The sequence below is a fragment of the Phalacrocorax aristotelis genome, chromosome 31, assembly GCF_949628215.1.
Source record: "Phalacrocorax aristotelis chromosome 31, bGulAri2.1, whole genome shotgun sequence".
NCBI classification, from domain to species: domain Eukaryota; kingdom Metazoa; phylum Chordata; class Aves; order Suliformes; family Phalacrocoracidae; genus Phalacrocorax; species Phalacrocorax aristotelis.
Genome location: NC_134306.1, coordinates 468,375 through 483,099, shown reverse-complemented (window position 1 = coordinate 483,099; position 14,725 = coordinate 468,375). Strand labels below are relative to the sequence as shown.

At 63.8% G+C, this 14,725-nt stretch overlaps 3 protein-coding genes across 5 annotated transcripts; all 3 read right to left on the bottom strand.

The window, feature by feature from the left end:
* Positions 1 to 2,516: 2,516 nt before the first annotated feature.
* LOC142049089 (class I histocompatibility antigen, F10 alpha chain-like) lies at positions 2,517 to 7,443 on the bottom strand. 2 transcript variants are annotated; one of them, XM_075076538.1, is made up of 9 exons: positions 7,324 to 7,442; positions 6,456 to 6,719; positions 5,133 to 5,238; positions 3,988 to 4,263; positions 3,639 to 3,911; positions 3,455 to 3,556; positions 3,269 to 3,301; positions 2,938 to 2,970; positions 2,517 to 2,759 (listed from the first exon to the last, which is right to left on the bottom strand). In XM_075076538.1, exons 2-9 carry the CDS (start codon positions 6,513 to 6,515, stop codon positions 2,746 to 2,748), a joined length of 897 nt encoding a protein of 298 aa, XP_074932639.1. In that variant the 5' UTR covers positions 6,516 to 6,719; positions 7,324 to 7,442; the 3' UTR covers positions 2,517 to 2,745. The 2 variants fall into 2 exon arrangements, with proteins under 2 accessions (XP_074932639.1, XP_074932638.1); XM_075076537.1 differs by lacking the exon at positions 5,133 to 5,238 and having other exon boundaries at positions 7,324 to 7,443.
* An 814-nt stretch (positions 7,444 to 8,257) lies between these two features.
* On the bottom strand, positions 8,258 to 11,591 carry LOC142049091 (HLA class II histocompatibility antigen, DM beta chain-like). Of its 2 annotated transcripts, none has more exons than XM_075076542.1 (6): positions 11,550 to 11,591; positions 9,342 to 9,623; positions 8,799 to 9,083; positions 8,597 to 8,716; positions 8,454 to 8,489; positions 8,258 to 8,371 (listed from the first exon to the last, which is right to left on the bottom strand). In XM_075076542.1, the coding sequence occupies exons 1-6, from the start codon at positions 11,554 to 11,556 to the stop codon at positions 8,361 to 8,363; spliced, it is 741 nt and encodes a 246-aa protein (XP_074932643.1). In that variant the 5' UTR covers positions 11,557 to 11,591; the 3' UTR covers positions 8,258 to 8,360. The 2 variants fall into 2 exon arrangements, with proteins under 2 accessions (XP_074932643.1, XP_074932642.1); XM_075076541.1 differs by lacking the exon at positions 11,550 to 11,591 and adding an exon at positions 11,202 to 11,346.
* A 31-nt stretch (positions 11,592 to 11,622) lies between these two features.
* Positions 11,623 to 14,585, bottom strand: LOC142049088 (HLA class II histocompatibility antigen, DM beta chain-like). Its single transcript, XM_075076536.1, has 5 exons — positions 13,833 to 14,585; positions 13,461 to 13,742; positions 12,462 to 12,740; positions 12,270 to 12,383; positions 11,623 to 12,172 (listed from the first exon to the last, which is right to left on the bottom strand). The coding sequence occupies exons 1-5, from the start codon at positions 13,879 to 13,881 to the stop codon at positions 11,811 to 11,813; spliced, it is 1,086 nt and encodes a 361-aa protein (XP_074932637.1). The 5' UTR covers positions 13,882 to 14,585; the 3' UTR covers positions 11,623 to 11,810.
* Between the last annotated feature and the right edge of the window lie 140 nt (positions 14,586 to 14,725).

Below are 14,725 nucleotides of genomic sequence, written 5' to 3'. Positions count from 1 at the left end.
CTACACCCCTGTGGGATGGGGGAGAGCATCGGAAGAGCACAAACAAAAAAAAACCCAAAACTTGTGGGTTGAGATAAGAACAGTTTAATAATTACAATAAAAATAATAATGATTATCATTATTATTATTATTATATAACAATAATGATAATATAATAAAAAGGGAAAAAAACCAGAAACACAAACGATACAACCGCTCACCACCTGCCGACCGACGCTGCCCGTCCCCGAGCCGCGATTGCTGCCTCCCTCCCCCGGCCAGTTCCTCCCAGTTAACATACTGGGCATGATGTTACATGATATGGAATATCCCTTTGGGCAGTTTGAATCCGCTCTCGTGGCTGTGCCCCCTCCCCTCCCGGCTCCTTGTGCCCCCGGCAGAGCCTGGGGAGCTGGAAAAGTTCTTGACTAGCACAAGCGCTACCCAGCAACAGCCAAAACATCGGCGTGTTATCAACGTTCTTTTCATACTAACTCCAAAGCAAAGCACTTCACACAGTTGCAGTGAAGAAAATTACCTCTGTCCCAGCTAAAACCATGACAGTCGCTTGGTTTGTTCAGCGTGGAGGAGACTGAGGGGAGAACTCATTGCGGTCCCCAGGAACAGGCTGCCCAGGAAGGCAGTCACGGCACCAAGCCTGACAACATACAAGAAGGACTTGGACAACACCCTCAGAGACACGGTGTGACTTTTAGGGTTTTCCTGTGCTGGGACAGGAGCTGGACTCAGAGATCCTTGCGGATCCCTTTCAACTCAGATATCCTATGACTCTATGATCTATAGCAGCCCACCAGTGCCTCTTCGGCTCCTTGCAGTATCTTTACTTCCCTGAAGTATTTTACTTCCATGTCAATGCCAAGGATACACGGAGCCTCACACCGGCCGCTTCTCCCACCCGTTTCCCGCTGGGCTCCCCTCGGCTCCCACCTCAGCAACTGGGGGATCCCATGTCACGCTGCAAATCCAGATGTGTGTCCTCTCCCCTGGTACCCCAATGCCATTAGGGGTCACTGTACACTGGTGTCCACCACAGCCTTATACTTCCATGGGTCTCATGTGCCAGGCCATGAAATCCGCTTGTCCCTTTTCCCTGGCCGGCGGGGGCAGGGCCCCTCGTCCTGACCAGAGCATTCCTTACCCGACTCCTCTAACTGCAAACCAGAAGCCTTTTCACCCTCAGAGGAGCCCGTGTCTCTCTTGCCCAGACTATGTTGCAAGGACTAGTCACCGTTACGGTCCTGCTGTGGTCGGGCACAGTCTTGCCATGGTGCTGGGCGTGAGGTTCGACCCCACGTGGACATACATCCACTGGATCAGGATCAGAAGGAGCAGATGTATCCTCAGCCCATCTACTGCGCCTGGGGAATTGCTCGAAGAAAACCGCAGCAGCCGTCTTCCTGGATGGTCCCTTTCCAGCCACTCTTCTCTCTGCAATTCTGGGGCTTCCAGTACCGAGGTAGGTGCACTGTCCCAGATCCTCGTGTCCTCCTCACGGTCACACAGAGAGAATCATGGAGGTTCTCCTTGAAATGCTGGCATTGGCAGACCAGTCAAAGGACACTCGGTGCCTCAACGTCTGCCCAATCTGCCACCACCGGACTGCTGGCGCTCATCGGTGTGCTCCGTACAAACATCCGCCATACCGACCATGGGCGCTGGGTGCCAGCCCCATCTTTGCAGGCCCATTATTGCCCAGGTCACTGTAGACCACCGACACCACCACCAATGCCCTCAGGTACTGGACACATTCCTCTCTGGCCGATCACTTACCTCGCTCGGTTACAAGATCTTCCTTGACAGGATACTTTGCCTTCACGCTCAAGAAGAGCCACGTCCAGAGGCGGCTGGTGGCTGCCCCTCTTCCGATCCGTCAATCCCACAGTCCCTAGCAATGGATCCCAGCTGCTGGCCTGCCCTGCCTCCTAGTTCCAGCCTGGCAGCCCCACTATCCTGGCATCGGGGCAACCACGGAGCAAACGTCTTCGCCTGGCTGATGGACAAAACCATTCCCTCTATCACAGCCAGGTCAGGGATAGGGACTGGGTCGTTCCTGCCTCTGCCCCCTCTCAGGAGGAGCTGCTGCTTCTTTTATTGGCCAAGACAGCCTCCACTTCCACTGTGACTCCTTCACTACAAGAGCAACCACTTTAGTTGAGACTTAAGTGCCTCATTTAGTCGCAGTGACTGTTTGCCTGACCTCAAACCAGAAGACGTTCATCTCCGCGCCCGTCTGCGTGGCCTCAGAGCTCACCACCTCCACCACAGGGACATCAACACCCAGAGAGGTCCTGAAGAAATGCTGGCCGGTCTCCCTCAACTGCCTCTTTTCCGTTTTTATCCTAAAGTACGACATCATACAGCCTGGAATCTGTCTCCTTAGTTTGGGTCATCTGCCTGGTTGTGTCCCACTCAACCTCTTGGATCAACCCCTATCTGTTCAATGGTGGGGGTGAGTGAGAAACAGAAGAAATCAATTACAAACTCGATATTAAAAAAACCCACAAACCCAAAACACATAATACAAAATATTATACACCACTATTATAAACACATCACGCACATCTTTCAATACAAATAAATAAGCGCACACACAGAAGAGCCACAATAGTGGCCAGCAGTGGACAGGCTCAGTAGGACAAACTCTCTCTGCAGGCAGCTCCCAGCCTCCTCCAGCAGCCCTCTGCGCCCATCCCGGGAGCGGGCAGGGGGCCGCATCCAGCCATGTGCCAGCCCCTCATCAAGCGGTCAGATGGGCATCACTGCAGGGACGGGAGGAAGAGACAGTGTCACCCAGGGACACCTCCCTCTCCCCAGCTCTCTGCTCTGGGGTCCTGCTGACCCCCTCCTGCAGACTGCTCTTGCTCCGGCTGCGGGTCCCCCAGGGGAGCAGGGAGAGCTGGGGTCACCCCGTCCATCCCCCCTGGTCCCACACCGCACCTGAGGCCGCGCTGCCGGAGCCCCCGTCCGTGCCTGCAAGAGAGAAAAGGCCGTCAGGCGCCAGCCCCGGGCTCGCCACGGGCACGGTGCACGTGCCAGGAGCAGCCCGGCAGCCATGGCCGTGCTGCAGCCACTGGGAGAGGAGGATGGTGCCGCGAGCACCGGAGGGGAGACACAACCTCTTCCCTACATCCCCACCACGGGGCTTTAGAGAGGGGCAGCACAGGGAGGGTGGGGGATGGGGAAATGCCGGCAGCGGCCAGAAACCAGAGCCACGAGACCGCCCCGGCGCTGGGCAGCGGCTGGAGCTGGACCCGACCCCGGTACTCACTTGACGCCTTGTCGTAGCCCTTCTTATTCTTCTCTGCAGAGAGAAAGAACTGTCAGCACCCACCGCGCTTTGCCAACAAGCTCAGGGGTTCCCCAGAGCACTGCGCCTTGTGCCCGTAGGGCCTCCCAGCCCCCGAGGCCCTGCCTTCCTCCCACACCCCCTGCCTCACCGGCCCCCGTGCTGTACCTGATTTCCACTTCCAGATGGTGAATCCAGCGATGATGGCGGCGACAGCCCCGATGGCAAGAGCCACCACCAGCATGATGGTGAGCAGGTTGGACTCCGGCTCTGGGGGAGAGGAGGGTCGTGAGGAGGGGAAGGGGAACCACCCCAGCCCACCGCTCCACGTGCCCAAGGCCACCGGGCTCACCCCACGCAAAGAGGCCGGGCTCCAGCAGGCTGGCGTGTTCCACGCGGCACCGGTACTTGTCCTTGTCCTCCGGGCGGGCCTCAATAGAGGCCCAGGTGTAGTAGGTGCCGTCGCTGTTGGGCGCGACGCTGCCCCACTCGGTCTCCGCGTCCCTGACCTCGCCGTCCTTCAGCCAGCTGACGGTGATGGGCCGCGGGTAGAAGCCGTAAGCGCGGCAGTGCAGGGTCAGGATCCCCTGGGCCTCCTTCCCCGACACTCGGACCGTGGGGGGCTCTGGGGAGGGGGTGGCAGTGAGGGTCAGCACACGCACCTGCAGCACCCAGTCCCAGGGTCCCCGTCTCGCCCTCACCTTTCCTCTCCAGCACGGCCCGTCCGTAGCTCACGTACTTCCTCAGCGCCTTGATGCAGTCGTTCTCCAGGTAGTGCTTGTGCCGCTCAGCAACAGTCCCATCCTCCTCCCACTTTCTCTTGATAATCTGCGCCCCCACGTCCGCTGCAGTGAATGTCATCGTGTTCATGTCGAAGGCAATGAAGTCCCTCCCGTCGTAGGCTTCCTGATAAAACCCCCTGGTGCTACCATCCTCCAGGAGGTCACAGCCGGCCATGCGCTGCCACGTGTGAGTCCCTGAAACACAACCAGGGGATGGGGCTGAGGGGCTGCTGCAGCCCTGGGCCTTCAGTGGGGAACAGACCCCCGGCAGCACCCCCACTCCAGCCCTGAGCAAGCTCTGGGGGGGATTGGTCACGGCACCAGAGCTGCCCCCCATCCAGCACTCAGGGTGTCACCTAAAGCCGTGATGCAGACCCCCTGCACCCAGGGCACACCTGGGCTGGCACCCGGCCCCACGGCAGCCTGTGACAGCGAGGGGCTGGAATGGGTCCCCAATGCTGGGGGTGGGACAAGGAGACAGGATGGGGTGGGGGAAGCTGCTCTGGCTCTGCCTTGGGGGCCTGAGCACCATGGGGAGGGGCAAGGGGCTGGGAGAGCCTCTGCTTCTGGGGGTCTCAACAGCCGTGGCGATGGCAAGTGGCTGGCATGGGGCAGCCAGGAGCCTCCCTGTCTGGGGATGGGGTGATAGGCCCTGGTGCGGGGGGATGTGCTGGGCTGGGTTGGCCAGAAGCCCCCCGGCACCCCAGCTCTGGCAGAAGAGACCCCAAGCACTGTGGGGCTGGGGCAGGGCAGGCGGGACCCCCTCACACTGCGGGACAGGGTGGCTGGGAGCCCTCTGACAACGACACCAGGCAGGGAAGGGCCGGCACAAGCCAGGACAGTAGCGTGGGGAGGGCAGGGCCTTTGGAGGAGCTCACCAAGCCACTCTCCATCATTTATCATCAGTCCTGTTTAACAGGGGACATCCCAGACAGTTAGAGGCTTGCCGATGTGACACCCATCTACAAGAACTGTCGGAAGGAGGATCTGGGGAACTACAGGCCCGTCAGCCTGACCTCGGTACCAGGGAAGGTCATGGAGTGGTTCACCTTGAGTGAGCTCACCGGGCAAGTGCAGGACAACGAGGGGATCAGGCCCAGCCAGGACTGCTTCAGGAAAGGCAGGTCCCGCCTGACCAGCACGATCTCCTTCTATGACAGGGTGACCCACCTGGTGGGTGAGGGAAAGGCTGCAGATGTGTCTAACAGGACTTTAGCAAAGCCTTTGACACTGTCTCCCACAGCATCCTCCTGGAGAAGCTGGTGGCTCGTGGCTTGGACGGGTAGACTCTTTGCTGGGGAACAAACAGGCTGGATGGCTGAGCCCAGAGTTGTGGTGACTGGAGCTAAATCCAGGTGGTGGCCGGTCATGAGTGGGGTTCCCAGGGCTCAGTGCTGTTTAATACCTTTATCAGTGATCTGGATGAGGAGATTCAGTGCACCAGTTTGCAGGTGACACCAGGTTGGGTGGGGGTGTCGATCTGCTGGAGGGCAGGAAGGCCCTACAGAGGGACCTGGACAGGCTGGATCCATGGGCTGAGGTCAGTTGTGTGAGGTTCAACATGGTCAAGTGCCGGGTCCTGCCCTTGGGTCACACCAACCCCAGGCAGCACCCCAGGCCTGGGGCAGAGGGGCTGGGAAGTGCCCGGCGGAGAAGGCCCTGGGGGTGCTGGCTGACAGCCGGCTGGGCATGAGCCAGCAGTGCCCGGGTGGCCAAGGAGGCCACCAGCCCCCGGGCTTGTGTCAGCACTGGGGTGGCCAGCAGGAGGCGGGCAGGGATGGGGCCCCTGTGCTCGGCCCTGGGGAGGCCCCACCTCGGATGCTGGGCTCAGGTTTGGGCCCCTCGGGACAAGAAGGGCCTGGAGGGGCTGGAGCGTGTCCAGAGAAGGGCAGCGGGGCTGGGGGAGGGTCTGGAGCACAAGTGTGCTGGGGGGCGGCTGAGGGGTCTGGGGGGGTTTAGCCTGGAGAAGGGGAGGCTGAGGGGAGCCCTTCTCGCTCTCTGCAGCTGCCTGAGAGGGGCTGGAGTGAGGGGGGGGCTGGTCTCTGCTCCCAAGTCACCAGTGACGGGACGAGAGGGAACAGCCTCAAGCTGCATCAGGGGAGGTTTAGGTTGGAGATTAGGAACAATTTCTTCACCAAAAATGTGGTCAGGCCCTGGCACAGGCGGCCCAGAGAGGTGGGGGAGTCACCAGCCCTGGGGGGGTTCAAAAAATATTTACACATGGCAGTTGGGGACATGGTTTAGGAGACATGGTACCGTTGGGTTGACAGTTGGACTTGATGATCCTAGACATCTTTTCCAACCTTAACAATTCTGTGATTCTACTGGGGGTGGGTTGGGAACTCTCCCATCCCACGGAGTCCTGCCCCAGCCCAGCCCGCGCTCACCCCCGCTCTGGTTGTAGCGGCGCCACAGGATGTCCAGGTACACCCGGTGCCTCTGCTCATAGCGCTGGGCGGTCTTGGTCCGACTCTCCCAGAACTGCTGATCCATGTTGGCCGCTATCCAGTGTGCCTTGGGCTCCACGTGCCCCATCTCGCTGTCGTAGCGTGCAAAGGGGTTCTGGTCCATGTATTCCACGATCGTGAAATGGGGTACCCCCGGGCTGGGCTCCGACACCCCAACATAGAAGTAGCGCAGGGAATGGAGCCCTGTGGGGACATGGTGGGGGTGGTGAGAGGTGGGGGGCAGCGGGGCTTGTGGGGTGAGGGTGTCCGTGTGCAGGGATGGAGAGTGAGGCTGGGTGAGGGGCCCAGGGGGAGCGGGGGACGGCTCGAGGGGGATGGGGGGATGGGACTGGTGGGGGTTGTCGGGGAGCAAGGTGTGGATGGGTGAGGGGTCCTGGGTGCCGGGAAGGGAAGCCCAGGTGCTCCCGGGTCTGGCGGGGTGGGGGACGCGGGATGCACGGGAAAGGGGGTCGGGGGGGGGGGGTTGCCGGAGTCAAGGAAAACAGACCCGGGGGATGGTCCGGGGGACCAGGAAAGGGACCGGGAAAAGTGGGAGGCAGGGGGGACTCCAGGAAGGGGGACTCGCCGGTGATGCTGAGGGGGGTGTTCCGAGGGGGTACCCGGTATATGGGGAGGGGGATGGGGGGGTCCGTGTGCCCGGGAGAGGTTCCCTATGCCCAGGCAAGGGAGTTCGGTGGGGACGGAGGAATGGAGGGGGGGCCAGCGGGGGGGGTCCCGGTGCCCGGAAAAGGGGGTACAGGGGGGTCCCGGTGCCCGGGGGCGCTCCCGGGTCCCCGCCCGCGCTCACCGCTCGCCGCCCCAACGAGGACCCCCAGCAGCAGCCCCAGGCCCAGCACCCGGACCCGCTCCATCGCGCCGCGCCGCTCCGGCCCCGCCGCAAGCCCCGCCCCTCCCCGCGATTGGCGCCTCCGCCGCCCGCCCGCCAATGGCGGCCCGAGGTGAGTCGGACGTCACCGGTCGCCGGGCTGATCCCGGCTCGGCAGGTTGGGAGGAGCGAAAGCGAAAGCGAAAGGCGGAGGCAGCGCGGGGGGGGGGTCGGTGCCGGGACCCTCGGGACCCCGGGACCCCCTCCTTGCCACCCCGCACCCCCGGGACCGTCCAGCTCTCACCCCCCCCCCCGCCTCCCCCAGGCTCAAAGACACCCCCCCCGCACCCCCCAGCCAGGGGTCACCCCTGGGACGCCCCAAGCTGCAGCCCTACCCCCACCCCGGCCCTGGTGTTGTCCCCTTTCCCGGGTGGGGGGGGGGACTCCGGCGTCCGGCGCCCCACGGATCTCCGCACCCCCCACCCCGGCTCTGCCACCCTGAGCTTTTATGGGTGAAAAAGCTGGGAAAACGGTAAAATAATCCTGGGGAGTGCAGGCATGCCCGGACCTTGTGGGAGGTGTCTGTCGTGCCCGGTGTCCCTCAGCCCAGCGTCACTCGTGCCTGGCATTGCTCCTGCCCGGCACCTCACGCCTCACATTGTCCCTCGTGCCCACAGATCCCTCATGCCCTGTGCACCATGTCCCTCGTGCCCGGCGTTGCTCACACCTGCCATCACTTGTGCCCGGTGCACGACATAGCTCATCCCCGGCCTTCCTGGTGCCCGGCATCGCTGCGTCCGGCATCTCTCGTGCCCGGCGCACACGTCATCGCTTGTGCCACGCCGTGTGCGTGTGTGTCCCCGCAGCTCGTCCCCTCGGTGGAACGACGCGGGAGCCCCCGTATGAAACCACCCCATCGCCACGGAGCATCTTTATTGTCGGCGCTGCAGCGGCACCCCGGGGTGACAGGGCCGTGGGGGGGGACCGTCGGCGCTGGGAGGTCACTGTCCTGGGGGTCCTCAGATGCTGCCTGGGTGGGGGACATGGTGTGGCAGAAGGGGTGACGTGCCCCTTGGGAGCAGGAGATGGGGACGGGCTGGATGTGCCATTACCTGCGGGGTAGTTGTCTCCGGGGAGGGGAGTGTAACCTGCGAGAGGGAGTAGAGGGGGTGAGGAGGGTCCGTGTCACCCCAGACCACTGTCCCTGTCCCCCCCAGTCTACTGTCCCCAGCCCTGTCCCTCCTCGACCGCTCACCCGGTGCCGGTGGCCTCTTCCAGTAGTGATAGACGCCGGCGATGAAGAAGCTGAGCCCCAACGCCATCACCACGGTGGCTGCAGCCACCTTCAACTTCAACCCTGGGGACAAGCTGGGGCCTGCAGGGGCAAAGTGGGGGTGAGCAGCAACGTGGCAGGGACCCAGGCGTCTGGGTGGGTGTCCTCCCCCACCCCAACTCACCCCAGTCCTCCAGGAGGGGATGCACCAGGCTGACGTGTTGCACCGAGCACGTGAAGGTGTCCCCAGCCACCGGGGCCACCATCAAGGTCACTTGCGTCTGGTAGGTCCAGTCACCATTGGGGATGGCAGAGATGGGGGAGTGGTCACCAGGGTCCACGATGTCCCCGTTGTGCAGCCAGATGACAGTCACCTCGGGGGGATAGAAGCCCCAGACGTGGCAGGTGAGGAGGATGGGTGCCCGGGCGTTTCTCGTCTCAGTGGAGATGATGCGGGCTTGAGGTGGCGCTGGAGCAGGGAGAGGGGACGGTCAGCACTGGGGTGAGCCCCCTCCCCACCCTGGGTGATGCCCCCAGGCGATGTCCCCCATGCAATGCATTGCCCCTGCGCATCACCCCACGCAACCTCCTCACGCGTCACCCCTGTGCAACACCCCACACAACACCCTACCCCACATCCCCGTGCAAAGCCCCCGTGCACAGTGCCCCTGTGCAGCGCTGCCGCCCCATCCCCCCGTGCCAAGCCCCTGTGCGCCGCAGGGCTCACTCTGCCGCAGCGCTGTGGAGGCCCAGAAGTGGGGGGCCAGGTTGCGGCAAGCCTGGCGCCGGGCCTCGGCGCGCTCCACCCAGGCGGTGCCGTTGTTGAGGGTGGAGGCCACCAGGCCGGCGACTTCGTGGAGCAGCCCCCAGTCGCAGGCGACGAAGCGCCGGGCGTCGGGGTCGTAGCAGACCAGCGGGTTCTTGTTGAAGATGAGGGTGAACTCAAAATCCAGCAGGGAGCCGTTGGCCGCCAGCGGGCAGGAGCTGGTCACGTGCACCAGGAAGGCACCTATGAGGGGGACACGGGGGTAAGTGGCATCTCCTGGGGTGCCTTTGTCCATCCCCATGTCTCTATCCATGTCTGCCTGTCCCCATCCCTCTATCCATCCCCATCTCTCTCTGTGCTTCCCCATCCATCTCTATCCATCCCCATCTGTCTCTATCCATCTCCACCCCTCCCCATCCCTCCATCCATTTCCACCTTCCCATCCATCCCCATCCCTGTCTGTTCCCCAGCTGACTCCATCCCTCCATCTGTCCTTCTCCTTCCATCCAACCCCAGCCTTCCTTCATCCCTCCATCCATCTCCATCTCTTCACCTACTGCTCATCTGTCCCCATCCTTCCATCCCTCCACCCATCCCCATCCATCTCCATCTCCATCCCTCCACCCGTCCCCATCCCTCTGCCCATCTCCATCCATCTCTCTGCTCCCACCTATGGGGACCCTTGTCCCCAGCTGTCCCCCGTATCCCTCCCCACCGTGTTCCCCCCCATCCTGGCCCCCATTTGGGTCAATCCCAAACCCCTCCAAAGTGTCCTGGGGCCCCCATGGGGGTCACCCATCAACCCAACATCATTGTTGCCCCACCCCACCCCCAAGCCCTCCCCACGGGGTCACCCAGCAGCCTTGGGACAGAGACAGACACCCCCCCCAAACCAGGGGCAGACCCCCCCCCCCCCGCAACTGTCGCTGGGGTGCCTACGGGACTGAGAGCGCCAAGACTGTCCCTGGGGTCCTGCAGAGCACCCCAAACTACTCCTGGGGTCCTGCATGGCTGAGCCCCCCAAACCATCCCCAGGATCCCACAGGGCTGAGCTCCCCCCAACTCATCCCTCAGGTCCCATAGAGCTGAGCCCCCCCAATTCACCCCTGGGGTCCCATGGGACTAAGTTCCCCAAGCCCCCAGGGTTCTGCAGGGCTGAGCACCCCCAAACCATCCCCAGGGTCCCACAGGGCTGAGCCCCTCTAGACTGTCCCCAGAGTCCCATGGGGCTGAGGCCCCCCAAACCATCCCTGGGGTCCTAGCGGGGATGAGCCCCCCCCAAGCAGCCCTGGGGTCCCGCAGGGCTGAGCCTCCCCAGACCGTCCCAGGGTCCCATGGAGCAGAGCCCCCCCTAAACTGTCCCCGGGGTCCCATAGGTCAGAAACCCCCCAAACTGTCCCCAGGGTCCCCTGGGGGAGAGCCCCCCCAAACCACCCCAAGTCCCATGGGGCTGAGCCCCCCCAACCCCCTCCCAGGGTCCCACAGGGGCAGAGTCCCTCCAATCTGTCCCCACAGTCCCATGGGGCAGAACCCCCCCCAAACTGTCCCTGGGGTCCCATGGGGCTAAGCCCCCCCAACCCCCTCCCAGGGTCCCACGGGGCAGAGCCCCCCCAAACTGTCCCCACAGTCCCATGGGGCAGAACCCCCCCAAACCGTCCCTGGGGTCCCATGGGGCAGAGCCCCCCCAAACTGTCCCCACGGTCCCACGGGGCTAAGCCCCCCCAACCCCCTCCCAAGGTCCCACAGGTTGAAGCCCCCCCGGCGATCACCCCCAGGGTCCCCATCCCCATCCCCCCCCCCCCCACCGATCCACGGCCCCACCTGCCCCCCGGGCACCCAGGGCCAGGCCCAGCAGCACCAGCACGGCGGGGTGGGCCCGGGGGTGTCCAGCCATGCTTTGCCCCCCTGGCCACCCGCCTGCACCCCACAGCCCAGCGCCGGCACCCCATACCCCACCCCGGGGAGGGGGAGGGGGGGACACATCAGGCACCCAATGCGGGCCAGCGCGGGACAGGCGTCACCAGTTGCCAGAGCAGGACGCCCAGGCGGCCGCCACCGCCGGGACATAGCGTGGCGGCCGGGTGTCACCCCGCTTTGTCCCCACGCTGCCACCCCCATGCCGGGGGGGCACATCCCCCTGCTGTGACACCCACCCCCTCACCCCCAAACCAGGCATCCGGGCTGGCTGCACCCCAGCGGTCCGTGTCCCCCTCCTCCAAAACCTCTTCCGTGTGTAGCACTAACCCCTCCCCCCCCTCCCAGTAACCCTTCTGCCTCCAAACTGGGAGCACTGGGAACCTCCCCCCACCCATCCGAGAGTGGTCACCGTGGACAAAGGCACTCAGGGAAGGGGATCCAAATGGTTTTACTTGGGAGGGAGTTGGGGGGTCCCCCCCCAAATGGGGGGGGCTCTGCCCCGGGGCTGGGAGCTCAGAGTTTGGTCTCTGTGTGGTCACACATGGCCATGGAGGGACCAGGATGGGGACCAGGACCAGGACTGGGACTGGGACCAGATCCGGGACCAGGACTGGGACCATATCCAGGACCAGGACCAGGACCAGGACCAGGACTGGGACCATATCCAGGACCAGGACCAGGACCAGGACCAGGACTGGGACCAGATCCAGGACCAGGACATGAACCAGAACCAGAATTGGGACCAGATCTAGGACCAGGACTGGGACCAGGACCAGGACTAGAACCAGAACCAGAATTGGGACCAGATCCAGGACCAGGACCAGGACATGAACCAGGACCAGGACTGGGATCACATCCAGGACCAGGAGCAGGACCTGGCAGACATAAGACGACAAATTAGGGACACCCCTAATTCCAGTGGGTGCCGTGTCCCCCACGTGCCTCACACGTGTCCCCACGCGTGTCCCTCACCCGGAGCCTGGCGGCAGTAGCTGAAGGTGCCGGCAGCGAAGACCGCGAGCCCCAGGGTCATTACCACTGCCGCCACCGCCACCTTCACCCTCAACCCTGGGGACAAGCCGGGACCTGCGGGGACAGAGGAGCTGTGCCGAGCCACCGGGGACCCAGGCGTCCGGGTGCCACGTCCCCGTCACCCGCGCTCACCCCAGTGCTCCCGGAGGGGTCGGTCCAGGCTGGCGTGCTGCACCGAGCACGTGAAGGTGTCCCCAGCCTTGGCGGTGACCGTCAGGGTCACCTGCGTCTGGTAGGTCCAGTCGCCGTTGGGCAGCACCTTGGCCGTGTCCCCAGCGGCCACCGCGTCCCCGTTGTGCAGCCAAAGGACCGTCACCTCGGGGGGGTAGAAGCCCCAGATGTGGCAGGTGAGGAGGACGGCGTCGGGGGTGTTGGGGAGGGGGACGGTCGTGATGCGGACTTGGGGTGGCGCTGGGGCAGGGAAGGGACAGTCAGTGCTGGGGATGGACCCCTCCCCCCGCCCCATGTCGTGTCCTGTGCGGTGGCTGGTGTGACGCCCCGTGCGACGTCCCATGCGTGTCCCCGTGCAACGTAGTTGTGCATTCCCCATGCGACGTCCCCGTGCAAGGTCCCATTCGATGTCCCACGCAACGTCCCCGTGCAACATCCCGTCCAATGCCCCGTGCAACGTCCCCGTGCACTGGCCCACACAACGTCCCGTTCAATGCCCTGAGCAATGTCCCCATGTGGCGTCCCTGTGCGACGTCTCTGTGCGATATCCCTGTGCAACGCCCCATGCAATGCCCCGTGCAACATTCCTGTGCAACGCCCCGTGCAACGCCCTGTGCAACGTCCCCGTGCAATGCCCCATGCAACATTCCTGTGCAACATTCCTGTGCAACATTCCTGTGCAATGCCCCATGCAATGCCCCATGCAACGTCCCCGTGCAACATTCCTGCACAACATCCCTGTGCAATGCCCCGTGCAACGCCCTGTGCAACATCCCCGTGCAACGTCCCCGTGCAACGTCCCCATGCAACATCCCTGTGCAACGCCCCGTGCAACATCCCCGTGCAGCCTCCCCATGCATTCCCCACCCAACACCTTGTGTAACGCGCCGCACAACGCGCCGTGCAGTGCCCTGTGCAACACCTCGTGCAACGCCCCGTGCAACGCGCCGCAGGGCTCACTCTGCCGCAGCGCCGCGGAGGCCCAGAAGTGGGGGGCCAGGTTGCGGCAAGCCTGGCGCCGGGCCTCGGCGCGCTCCACCCAGGCGGTGCCGTTGTTGAGGGCGGAGGCCACCAGGCCGGCGACGTCGCGGAGCAGCCCCCGGTCGCAGGGGACGAAGCGCCGGGCGTCGGGGTCGTAGCAGACCAGCGGGTTCTTGTTGAAGATGAGGGTGAACTCAAAATCCAGCAGGGAGCCGCTGGCCGCCAGCGGGCAGGAGCTGGTCACGTGCACCAGGAAGGCGCCTACGAGGGGGACACGGGGGTGGCCGTGGTCCCCAGGGTTTGGACCCCCCCCACCCACCTGCTGCACCCCTGTGTCCCCCCATATCCCACCTGCCCCCTGGCAGCTCAGCGCCAGCCCCAGCGCCCCCAGCACCCACATGGCTGGCGGTGGGTGCCGGTGCGTCCGGTCCTCATGGCACCCTGCCTTCCACCCCGCCGCCAGCCAGCTCCTTCCTCCTCCTCCTCCTCCTCAGGGCTTGTCCCCAGGGATTTGGCCCCGGCACCCTTCGTCACGGGCGATGGGCGGCGCAGGGCTGGACTCTGCCCAGGGCTGGGCTTGGCACTGCAGGAATCCCGAGTGCCCCGTCGCAGTGGGGAAACTGAGGCACGCGTGTTGGGTATGGCTCGTTGGGGGGGGGGGATGCAGCTGAACCCCAATATCAGACATCAGAGAAGCCGCCACCACTCATCCTTATGGCCAAGTCCCCCCCCGCCCCCTTTCCACCCTTTGGAAGTGGGGAAACTGAGGCACACCCTGGGGATGGCTCTTTGGGGGTGGGGTAGAACCCTGCTGAACCCCAATATCAGACAGCAGAGAAGCTACCGCTGCAGCCACCCTTTGCCAGTGGGGAAACTGAGGCACCCCTGTTGGGTACAGCTCTTTGGGGGTGCGATCCTGCTGAACCCCAATAACAGACAAGCGGAGAAGCCACCAGCACGGCCCCATCCCACCCTTTGGCAGTGGGGAAACTGAGGCACGCCAGTGGGGGATGGCTCTTTGCGGGGGGGTGCGATCCAGCCCAACCCCAATATCAGACAGTGGAGAAGCCACCACCATGTCCTCCCCACAGCCACCTCCTGCCCTTCCGCCCTTTGGCAGTGGGGAAGCTGAGGCACGGCTCTCTGGGGTGACTCTTGGCAGAGAGGGGTGCGATCCAGCTGAACCCCGGTATGAGACAGCGGAGAAGCCACCACGGCATGGGGTTGGGGGACAGACAAGGACA